Here is a 12,417-nt window from a genome sequence, read left to right on the forward strand (position 1 = left end):
AACCCTAAGACACCTGAAAACAACTTGATACTTAGAAACTGAAACCGGATAAAAAGTAGTCCAGAAAGAAAAGCAACATAATTAAACAATTCATTTATAAATCAATTTTCAAATACCAACTTTTTTTGTTTACCTACAAAATTTCAGTTTATATTGGCGCTGACAAAGAAACTTTACTTTCAGGGAAACCCTGCAGCCATTACATAGAACAAATATTACAAAACAAACATAGAAAAGAAATAAGGATAATCTTACACGAGTGAGCATGTTTGTACAGCATAGTCACAAAGTCCCCAAGAAATGAAGCCACGAATGGTGAATGCATTCCCTGCTTTTTAATTCCCTGCACTTTTTAATTTTTAATTCCTGCGACCAAATGACCCGTAGTAACACACGTTTTAAAGACGGCCGTGAAGTCTTCTGATAAAAACTCTCCAAAAAACAGGAAATTTGAAGGCAGAATCCTTAAAACCATTTAAAACTACAATGGAAAATTTTGAATGGCTTCCTAGATCCATGTAGATACGACCTCATAGTTTCAATAAACTATAACCTCAAGACAGCGAGTCGAATCCACAAATTAGTCTGTATAGAAACTAAGCCGGCTCTTTTCTCATTTTGAGAGAACAAGGCCACCAATAAGCGAATGTTGTATCTAGACATATTATCATTTCGATGAAATCTGAACTATGAGGAACATCTTATCTGCAGATTTTCATTCGACAAACTGATAACGTCAAACAAGAAACATTTGACGCTTGGCAATTTATTTACAATGTTCGATTTGAGGAAATATTCTTCATGTTAGCATTTTAATCAATTCAACTAATTCAAAAAATTTCATAAATAGCATGAAAATTTTGTGACGCAATAAATCATTTGATATGAAGAGTATCAATAACTTCTCCCTTCAAGCAATACTCTTAAATGTAAAAGACGAGCTTCTCTACCGCTAGCGCCTTGTTTCTAGAAAGTACTTCACCAATCTACCATGCATCAAATTCCTTATCTTTCATATGCCATCACTGATTATGTAGGAAGTTTTCTTGAACTATTACAAGGATATTATCTCTGTTTATAATTAATATTATTATTATTATTATTATTATTTTTATTATTATCTCTGTTTTTCTGCACCTCCAGGCTGGATATAAGTAACATCAAGCGTTGTGTACGAAGACTTCGGTAGAGTCTTCACAACGCTTAATGAAGGCTACAATCTCTACTGAAGTCTCCGTACACAACGTTTGATTTTTGTGAATTTTCAAAAGTATATCCCTCCCCCTCTAAAACACTGCAGTTACATCGTTTCAAAGCTCTAATCTTTTTTAGTTGATTCTTGTCAGTCTTAACAGTAAACTCTAAAAAGCAGCATTGTTTAGATGAAAGATTAATGCATAGTGTAATGTAGTGTAAAAAGTGTAGTGTAAAAAGTGTAGTGTAAAAAGTGTAGTGTAAAAAGTGTAGTGTAAAAAGTGTAGTGTAAAAAGTGTAGTGTAAAAAGTGTAGTGTAAAAAGTGCAGTGCAGTGCAGTGCAGTCAGTGCAGTGTAGTGTAGTGTAGTGTAGTGTAGTGTAGTGTAGTGTAGTGTAGTGTAGTGTAGTGTAGTGTAGTGTAGTGTAGTGTAGAGTAGTGTAGTGCAGTGCAGTGTAGTGCAGTGCAGTGCAGTGCAGTGCAGTGCAGTGCAGTGCAGTGCAGTGCAGTCGGTGCAGTGCAGTGCAGTGCAGTGCAGTGCAGTCAGTGCAGTGCAGTGCAGTGCAGTGCAGTGCCGTGTAAGTGTAGTGCAGTGCAGTGCAGTGCAGTCAGTGCAGTGCAGTGCAGTGCAGTGCAGTGCAGTGTAGTGTAGTGTAGTGTAGTGCAGTGCAGTCAGTGCGGTGCAGTGCAGTGCAGTGCAGTGCAGTGCAGTGCAGTGCAGTGCAGTGCAGTGCAGTGTAGTGTAGTGTAGTGCAGTGCAGTGCAGTGCAGTGTAGTCAGTGCAGTGTAGTGTAGTGTAGTGTAGTGTAGTGTAGTGTAGTGTAGTGTAGTGTAGTGTAGTGTAGTGTAGTGTAGTGTAGTGTAGTGTAGTGTAGTGTAGTGTAGTGTAGTGTAGTGTAGTGTAGTGTAGTGTAGTGTAGTGTAGTGCAGTGCAGTGCAGTGCAGTCAGTGCAGTGCAGTGCAGTGCAGTGCAGTGTAGTGTAGTGCAGTGCAGTGCAGTGCAGTGCAGTGCAGTGCAGTGTAGTGTAGTGCAGTGCAGTGCAGTGCAGTGCAGTGCAGTGCAGTGCAGTGCAGTGCAGTCAGTGCAGTGCAGTGTAGTGTAGTGTAGTGTAGTGCAGTCAGTGCAGTGCAGTGCAGTGCAGTGCAGTGTAGTGTAGTGCAGTGCAGTAGTGCAGTGCAGTGCAGTGCAGTGCAGTGCAGTCAGTGCAGTCAGTGCAGTGTAGTGTAATGTAGTGTAGTGCAGTGCAGTGCAGTGCAGTGCAGTGTAGTGTAGTGCAGTGCAGTGCAGTGCAGTCAGTGCAGTCAGTGCAGTGCAGTGCAGTGTAGTGTAGTGTAGTGTAGTGTAGTGCAGTGCAGTCAGTGCAGTGCAGTGCAGTGCAGTGTAGTGCAGTGCAGTGCAGTGCAGTGCAGTGCAGTGCAGTGCAGTGCAGTGCAGTGCAGTGCAGTGCAGTCAGTGCAGTGCAGTGTAGTGTAGTGTAATGTAGTGTAGTGCAGTGCAGTGCAGTGCAGTCAGTGCAGTGTAGTGTAGTGTAGTTTTTCCGATGATTTTTCTGAGAAATTTAGGTTGTATGTTTAATGAAAGGCAACAATTGCGTCATAACTGGTATCTTCATTAGAGCAAAAATATGTGACCAGGCAGTTTTGTTGCTCTTAGTTGAGAAATCTATACAGGTTTACAAATCGTTTTGTGAAAACCTTTTAGAACGAGACTCCTTAATGTAAATTTCAAGACTCCAAAGTGTTTTTGCTACAAGCTGCACGGCCAAATTCAATGGCTAACACTGAGGATTACTGATAAGATATTAATAGAAATACAATCCGAAGCAGAAAGTAACAGAAGAATGCAAAAGTTCGGTCTTCATTTAAAGATGAATCAAATTTTAAACCTTAAAAGTTACATTTTTCTCAAATAGTTTACTAAAAAAACTACAAACAATAAACTACAAATTGACAAGATCAAAACGCAAGCTAACAGTTTCCAATAAGCACTCTTCTATTATGTATGTTGTGATTGACGCCAGAAAAATTATAGGCAAAGTATATATAACCTGAAGGCTGCGCAAATAAATATTATGTATTGCATCTCTTTACGAAAGTCGCCAATCATCGGCAAGACAAAGAAATTGGCAAAAGGGCCTAGAAAATAATGTAAAACAAATGCAAGAAAGTGGTTGAGCACATATGTTTGAAAAACTTTAAACTCAAAGAGGAAATATTTGTGAAAAAAACGTGTGTTTGTTAATGAATGTCTATTTTGAATATCAAATAATAATTGCAATGCTTCTGCCTACCTTTGTAATTAATGAAGGAACTCAATTCGTTTTGATTAAATCTAAATGAATGTGTTACTCAAAACATACTGCTCTCTGACACAAAATTTCAAAGAAAACTAACAATTCACATAAGTAAACAAACAACTATTGACATAAATAAACAGTCTAGCAATGTCACCAAATATTAAAAAAAAATAAAAAAACGACAGCTAGGTTAATCAGAAGGTTCAGGATGTTTTCCTCTCTTTGACTTTGAATGAAGCAAACTTTGCATCAAAGTTGGCAACACAAGCCTTAGCGGTAAGCAGGTATATCGATGTGGCAATTTTCTGTTCAGATCTTCTGACGAAATACATCCTGTTGGTGGACCTTCCTGTACAAGATCTGGACTGCAGAGTCTCTTTTCCTCTAAATGATTGTTATCACATCTTGCCGATACTTTGATTGTTAAAGGCCCATCAGAATTGTCATCCTTATCGTCATCTTCCTCCTCATGTAAGTCAACAATCTCTTGGAAAGCATTTTGGTAATGGCTACCAGCGTAAAAATCTGGCTGTGTCTCTTGACAGAAGCGAAGAGCAAGACTTTCCATTTCATTTATAGGGAATGTTCGGGCTCTTCTGAAACTATTAGACTTTGAATCTTTACGAAGAACGACGGAGTTCTCATTTGCCGTCTTGGCATTGTTGCTAATTTCATTGTTGGTTGGGGCTGTCTCTTTAGGTGGATTGTCGGCGCTACTATCCTTGACATCAGTTTTAGGGGATAGTCCCTCAGCTGTCATTCTACTGCCTTCCAATGGACTATGTTCTTCAGCAAACCTATCGAATGGCGCTGCTCTGTCACTTTGCACCCCTTCATTTTTGCTTAGCTCTGTCAACTTGGCTTCATACACCAAAATAGACCACCGAAGCTCGTCATTTTCTCGCCTAAGACTCTTGTTCTTTTCATAAGCTTGCCTTAGATTAATTTCCAAGTTGTCCATAGCAGCTTCAGCCTCATGAATCCTTTGGCCTTCCATCTCCAACTTTTTCCTCATTGTTTTCAAGTCCCCAATGAGCAGTGCCTTTTGCTTTCTTGCATCAAGTAGCGCCTTTTCAGTAATTGAGACCTTTGTCTGCAGCACAGTCAAGTTTTCCCAGTCTTCTCTTGTCCATACCTTTTCCTGCGCCATATCATACTGCTCCAGCTGTTTCTTGGCTGCATCAAGCTCCTCTGCCAATTGTTCACAATCATTTCTGCAGATGTTATAGTCTTCGTTTTTAATTGCTATCTCATCAACAAGCACATCTCGTTCACAGATCAGCTCCTCGTAATTCTCTTTTAACTCTTCAAATTCTATTTCTAGTTCATTATAGTCTTTAAGAACTTTGTTAAAATTACTTCTAAGTACAACATTCTCCTCTTTTTGCCTTCCTACATCCTCCATGAGCTTCATTGTCGTTCTATTTATTTTATAACGGAGCTCCTCTTCTTGTGTTAGTAAATCTTCTATTTGCTTCCTCAGCTCGTTATTAACAGTGCTCAAATCCTGATTCTCGTTTTTCAAACCAATGTTCTCCATTAACGCATCTTCAAGGCTAGACAGCAATTCTTCGTAGTCTAGCTCATCATCGTTTGACACTTCAACCGTTTTATCTTCTACTTCACTTTTTCCTTCTTTCAGACACAGTGAAAAACCAGTACAGCTATGTTGCATATTATTAGCATAAGAACTGCCATCATCGATGCACGATTCTTGACATCGTTCATTGCTTAATATTTTACTGTTTATATTATGTAGGAAATTCTGGTAAACATCACTCTGCTCTTCTTGGCAGTCAGAATCAAAGGTAAAAGTCATTTCTCCTCGTTCTGCCATAATCCCCTTAAATGCAGTGCCCTCTTTGGATCTGATAAGAGCAAGAATTCTCTGCAAAGATAACCGATCTTGTTCCAAACTTCTGCGGTCATCGATTATTCGTTCTACAAAAGTTCTTAGCTCTTGAAGCTTTGTTTCAAGGGGTTGCCTCTTCTCTTTAGGTATGTCATAAAGATCCAAGTCAATATCAAAAGCTTGTTCACCTAGTGTTGACGGGTCTATCTTTGCATCAAATTCGACCACTCTTGCCGGAATGTCTTTATCAGTTTCTGACTCCTCGTTTGGTGCAGAAGACTGGCTTTCACCTTTAGATAACATACCCCTTTTATCACTCTTTACAGCGGCCGCGTCACTCTCAATTTTAATTTCTGCATTACTATGCCGTTTTACAACGATTTGCCTTTTCATTTGATCATCGGTAATACCTTTCACGTAATTTTCTTCTTCTTCCAAGTCATTTTCAATCGAACTTGATACCCCAGTTTCATTTTCATTGAAATAAGCTAACCTCTCTTTATCACAAATGTTTTTATACACATTCGAAAACGTCCTATCAATATCAATTATTGATCTTGGTGACGGTGTATCTTCATGATCTTCGACGATTGTTGACATTCGTTTAGCAATGTCCAAAGAAAGTGGTGTTGTCTTTTCATTGTCAGCAGATACAATTTCCGTAGGATTTCTTAGCTTTGAATAGAACTGGCTGTCTGTAACGGGAATACATTTTGTTTTGTCTATCTGAGTTCCAATGACGTCTTCTTCATCATTCTCGTGATGACATATTCCATTGCTTTGCTCTAGGTTAGTAAGACTGCCACAGTTATCTTCAATCTCATTCTCTAATGAATTGTCCAGCCGATCATTTTCTCCAGTAGGGCTATTTTGACTACTAGACCACGGTGATGAACTGCTTGAAGGGTTGGAACGGAAGCTCGCATAGCCTTCTGAATCTACCAATGTATTATTCAGTTCAGGTAATGACATTTGAGAGCTTGAATCGAGGTTAAAAGACGAGCTCTTATCAAGCGATAAAAGCGAATCATAACTCTGAGAATGTGGAGGCCTGGTGTCTTCTTCCTGGAATGTCGAGTTTGATTTTTCCTTTGCTTGAAACAGTGGAAGAGACACAGATCTTTCACGTGATATAGCAGATCCCTTTTCTTGGGTGGAAACACAAAATTCTTCCACAGACATCATTCCTTCGAAGCACGACAAACCTTCCTCGATGTAGGCAGGTGATTATGAAATCCTTTTAGTATGTATATTTTATAAGGCTAATTTCACATGTGATCCAGCAGGTTAAGTCATTTTCTAGACCACATCCAATCGATAACATCGAAGATTGCAAAGCAATGAATTCTGTTTTCCAAATGTAACACCTTTCGAAGAACTTGATAACATTCAAAAGTAGACTTTCAAAATACAGGCGCTAGAGCAGCCTAAAATGCGCTGCAGATTTGTTTCTCCTACACTTTCAGTACGGAATTTTGTACTATTGTTGACACTTCCAGTATGGAATTTTGTGCTAATGTTGAGAAAGTGCGAACTCTTTATCCATCAAAGTGGGCAACAGCGTGGCGAAAGCGTGCATCATATCAATAGGGTTTGAAAAACAATGAACAATGCTTGTCCACTCCAAGCTGCAGACGCAGTATAAATTCCCTAAGAGACGTGTATTATTACGCCAAAGAGACGAAATCCACGAAATGATGTCAACCTCAATGAGTTGATAATGCAGTCAGCTACACAAAGCTTCAAAGCATGTTGTCAGAAGCTTCAAAGCAAAACCCAACTAAATTTCTTTTGATGACCTGCACTCCAACACGATAAAAACGGTCTTTAGAAAAGAAGCAAAAAAAAGAGAGCATTTTGCCGCGAAATGTCAGCTGTTTCACAATACAGTTTATTCATTTCAGCCTGAAATTGTCCTCCCCTGCAGCATATTCAGACTAAATGCAAATTTCGCGAAGATTATGTCTGATATTGACAATAAGGATATGATAAAAAAGATAAGTGCAGCTGCCTCACTTTGTTAAAATTGCGCTCATCGCGATTGGACGAACCTAAATACTTTTGAATCCCCAGCTGAATATGCCAAAGCTAGTATCAATAATAGATGAGCTGATGAGCGAAAGATCTATTCTGTGCTGTTAAGGGAATCTGTGGAGAGATATACTTACTTCTATAAAAAAGCTACAGCTTATCAGGATTACATCATAAACTGGAGCGCATTTAGGCATATTCTAACTGCAGGAACAAAATACTCAATAAACCAGAATAACAGCAAACACGTAATATTTAACGGCTATACAGGTTTGACCCGAGGCTGTGGTTTTTTACATGAAGAGCAATGGTTGCGCAATATCCCGACAGGGTTTGCAAGCGTAAGATATATACGCAGATGAGAACATCCTTTGCTACTGCAGATTCTTGGTTGCCAAATTTTCCTGCTCAACAGGGGCACAGCATGCATGCTTAGATTGGGGGTAGAAGGCGCAATGACATTTTTGGTATGCGGCATATCGTTAAGGGTCTACCGGTCATTTTTTAAGGCAAAAGTTGCTGTGTGGTCACAATTTTTTCATTCACACGGTTTAGTTCGATAAGAAAAATTATAAAAGAACTGATGAAAAATAATTCAAGAAAGGCTCTCGCCACTTACCTAGATTTAGGTCAAAGCGTTCGACTGTGAGCTGAGTGCTTATTGGAAACTTTCACGAGGCCTGACATGTTCATCTTTGCTTATGGACAAATCATCGACTTCGTTATTCTACATGAGAGGGAAGAAGCAGACATAGACAGAAAGAAGAAAATAACCATGAAGTTTTAACCTGTGGAGAATCAAAATGGAGATCTAATAACTGACAAAGGAACACTTATAATGTAAAATGAATATTTTGTTTGACATAGTTTTTTTCAAACTATCTTATTGGAAACTTGCAACTGGCACTTCTTCTATTACAAATAACTTTCGTAGACATTCGGTTACTTTAGAATAATGTGCTTAAAAATTCGCTTCCTAAATAAATTTTATAACATAAGGTTTCCTTGCAACTCAGATGTTAACAGCTCATTCATAACTAGACTTTTAATATAAGCTGTAGTTCCAATACAAGTTGAGTAAATGTTTCTAATATCACAAACCTTATGTAAAGAATTATACTCGTGGTTTGCCGCGAAAAAATGAACATGAACAAACAAGAAATGCTTTGAAATTTTAGTATCTTATGACATAATTCAGTAGACAAGTACAACCACAAGACCAAGCGATTTATCTTCGCTTGTTAGCTGAACAGAAGATTACTTAAAAAAAAGCCAGAACTCGAAATGACAGTACTTTAAACCTGAATAAAAGCTGTTATGGGAAGCTATGTTTCAGCTAAAGTCTGAGTTCCAGTAACCAGCTAAGTTCTAATTAATTTTTAAAGTTGAAATGCAAAAAGAATAGCAAACCTTGGATGCCCTTTCTAGTCTAAGCTTCATTTTCCGCCTTTTTCAACACGCGCCAAGATTATTGAGGCAATGGCTTTAAAATAGAAGTCAGGCATTCTAAATATTTATAACTTTCCACAGCATTTCGTATCTTTAGCTGGCATTTTTAAAATCATTTTCGAAACCGTTTTGTTGCCTCTAACTTGCTGACGAGAGAAAGAAAATTTTCGCGCCACGAATCAAGATTCATCCCCAGGCCTCTGCAATTGAAGGCGCAATCTAGACTTACTCCGTGAGCCTCTGTTTCGCTACTGCCTCACTTGACGGACGCTACAACAGAGACTCATAATCCAAAGTACTCAAAAACTGGCGCTCAGGACAACTTTTTGTCCTACCAATCACAGAGCAGCTTTTCAAAATACGGTTTTCTGATTGGCTGGCACCTCAATTTTTTCATAACGAGGTATCTTTTTAAAAACATCCTAACCCCCGTGTTGTTGGCGATACAAAATATCACTGTCGAGAAATGGCAGAAAACTGTTGGCTGTTTTCGAAGATTTTGAAAGTGAATTCTATTGCAAAGCGTACAATGAAAAACACGTTTTTGCGTTCGCCCTCTACTGCATATGGAAACACTTTGTATCATTTTTGTATGAACTTTTTGTCCCGAGGATATGCCTTAGTACACTCCACTCTCAGAAGTATCGCGCTGGCTTGACGAAAAGAATTAAATGACGACAGCGTTGAAAACAACCTGACCAGCGAAATTTGAACTTCACCTTTGTGAAGCCACTAGGCGCTAGTTTATAGCCAAGAACCAATTTAAAGAAAAAACTTTAAAAAATTAGCAACACTTTTCATGAAATATTTGATAAATTACTTTAAAAGATCGAAGTGTCGATTTTTTTATCGGAGAACCTTGAAACCATAGTGAGACCTGCTAAAATTTAATCAAAAATAATGATTACAACTTTTGTTAAACAGGATAAGATAATTTTGTATTTCCATACAAATTTATAATAATTCTGTCAATGATACACCAACAACCGTTAGAATTAATTGATCCTAGGGATTTCCTGTCGACGATGCGTAGAGTAAAAGGACTTTTCCTTCATACACCTAAGGGATTTTTCTAATCCCAGTCCAGATAAATTCGGGCCTACCTACATGGAGAATGCACCCTGATATTGGAGAAGTTCAGACAATAAACACCACAACTCAGTGAATATAATTAGTATATACCAAATTCAATTGGATGCAAGCATGTTTACTACAACATAATAAACAGTCAAGACAAAAAGTCACTTTGACAAAACTGAAGTTATAAATGATACTATAAATGAGTTCATATTATATTCTTGAAAAAGTCCACAATGAAATTTTACTTTATTGGGAGAATTGTCTGTCTTCATTGAGTTGTCATCTAGAACATAGACATAACAACAAATTACTCACAATAACAAGAGGCACAACTTTATCCATTTTAATATCCTAGTTTTTGCCACGGTCCTAGCTACAAGGCCTAGTTCAAAATTTGGCTTAACTTACTATACTTGAAAGTGACATCAAAATTGAACTGGTCTGGAAAATTTATCGGTAGAATAAACGCCTTGAAAAAAATCGGCCCTTGTTTTTGACCTTCCTGAACCAAGCCTTTCTCCTTCAGTTACTTATCTATCTCCATTAATTTGACTTAAGATATCATCATGGAGGTAACAAACTTATCCACGTGTTTGTTGCCAGCCACAAGGCACAGTAATTCACGCAAAGAAGTGAAATAAATTATAAAAATCTTTCTACATGACTTCTTTGAAAAAATTACAGAAGAATACTGCAAAAAGGATAACTTACTGTTGCAAAGTCTTCACTGTAACTGCCACACCAGAGAAAATGCAATTCCCAGAGAAAAGAAGAAAAAACCATCCATACGTACGAAAAAACTAACATCTTTACACGCGAATGAAAAAGCTGTGCAAATGTGCAAATCAGGGGGGTGGATTTGGAAATATTTGGAAAGAAATCGAGAACGAGACAAAATTGAAGTTGCCAGTTTTTGAGTACTTTGGATTATGAGAGTCTCTGTTGTAGCGTCCGTCAAGTGAGGCAGTAGCGAAACAGAGGCTCATGGAGTAAGTCTAGGCGCAATCGTCATTTACAGGACTATCTAAGACAGTGTTTTTCAACCTTTCTTGATCCACAGCACACTCTTCAAAGAAAAGCCACGGGGCACACCACCCACAGACAATGCTAAAAATTATACTTTTTAGCCTATATCTTAACAATAAAAATATCTTCATCGAATAATCTTGAATAGGAATCAAATAAACACAAATAAAAAGTATTTTATAATATAATACAATATTTGTTCACACAGTGTTAAACATAGGATTGTTTTGATAAACACACAACAGTTTTTAGACCAATTAGGTGAAATTAGAGGAATTTCCACCGGACACCAGACAATACCGCACAACACACTAATGTGCCGCGGCACAGAGGGAGTGAAACTCTTCCGAAGGGTGCCGAATTTTAATTTTTTTTCACTAGAAGTGGCGTTCATTTATGACTTCGCTAAACTTTTCTCCCACTCTGTGAAACCTGGTACGATATTGTCAAAATTTAGTGAGATGTGATAAACGCAACATTTTAGAACACTTTAAATCCTCTTCGATTGTTCCATTCACATTTACACCATTGATGCTATATTCGCTGACAATATGTTCATGGCATGAACACACTAACGCAGTTATTTCAAAGGAAATACCAATTCTTTGAAAAAATAGCAGACTCGTTTAGCACTGTGAGAATTCAGTACAATAATACAATGAAAGAATTTATGGGCTGCAATCCTGTGCACTCACCATCGTTTAAAAGACCCCGTTATCAATTTGCATTACCAGCTGTGACGAAATGGAAATTCTAACTGACGATGTAACACTTAGCGATAAAAGCAAGAATTACAAAAAACCACAAGCTTGGCATAATCTTGGAAAAATTCATTTTCAGTTGAAGGTCAGTGAAAAATGTCTGGGATGCCTGCTCAATGGCAAGAATCAAAAGAAAAGCTTTTCAAAAATGCTACAGGTTTAATGCTAGCAGCTGTAAGGTATGCCTGTAGTAAAAAATCAATAGAATGGCATACCGGACATGTCTCATCCTTGATAAAGGATAAAAAGCATAATGATAATTTAGAAGTTATTCTCAAAATGTGTGAATCCAAGGAATAGGTTCTTTGGGAACAAAAGAGCCAAATTTGGCAGAGATTTTCAGGGAGCGACAATTTCAGAAGATCAGCAATGGCTAACGGGAGTATAACTTGGCGCTTAATTTCAAAATATCTGAAAACACCATAAAAAGCATTACTGGTAGTCAGCACTCACTAGGCAAAGGCTCACAAACTGAGGGAATTACTACTAGCTGGGTTTCAAGATTGATACACGAGGAGTTCACCCGAAGAGTGATCGCCATCACATAAATGTGCGGAAAATTATCAACAAACTTGTCAATTTTTTGTTCGCTTTACCTAACAAACAAACTTGGAAAGGAGCAACTAACTCCAAAAATTAGACGCATCGGACAAATAATAATATCCATTCATACAGAGAGGCCAAATCACCTGTTTTCACAATACAAGATCAAGTTTTATTACAAATAG

The 12,417-nt window shown here is 37.9% G+C and overlaps 2 protein-coding genes across 2 annotated transcripts in view; both read right to left on the reverse strand.

The window, feature by feature from the left end:
* LOC135683047 (uncharacterized) overlaps positions 1–349 on the reverse strand; it is a 37,554-nt gene extending 37,205 nt beyond the window's left edge. The window contains exon 1 of the mRNA XM_089109226.1: positions 256–349. The gene's annotated coding sequence lies outside the window, so the exon portion shown is untranslated. The remainder of the gene's footprint in view (positions 1–255) is intronic.
* A 2,490-nt stretch (positions 350–2,839) lies between these two features.
* LOC148959932 (uncharacterized) lies at positions 2,840–9,012 on the reverse strand. The gene is made up of 2 exons (XM_089109528.1): positions 8,784–9,012; positions 2,840–8,100 (listed from the first exon to the last, which is right to left on the reverse strand). Exon 2 carries the CDS (start codon positions 6,525–6,527, stop codon positions 3,681–3,683), a length of 2,847 nt encoding a protein of 948 aa, XP_088965654.1. The 5' UTR covers positions 6,528–8,100; positions 8,784–9,012; the 3' UTR covers positions 2,840–3,680.
* Positions 9,013–12,417: the final 3,405 nt, after the last annotated feature.

The sequence above is a fragment of the Rhopilema esculentum genome, chromosome 7 (assembly GCF_057945365.1).
Source record: "Rhopilema esculentum isolate cy_ngs chromosome 7, ASM5794536v1, whole genome shotgun sequence".
NCBI lineage: Eukaryota > Metazoa > Cnidaria > Scyphozoa > Rhizostomeae > Rhizostomatidae > Rhopilema > Rhopilema esculentum.

Excerpts from the sequence above, each read along its gene's own strand:
- LOC148959932 (XM_089109528.1), bottom strand. The coding sequence starts at position 6,527 with ATGATGTCTGTGGAAGAATTTTGTGTTTCCACCCAAGAAAAGGGATCT.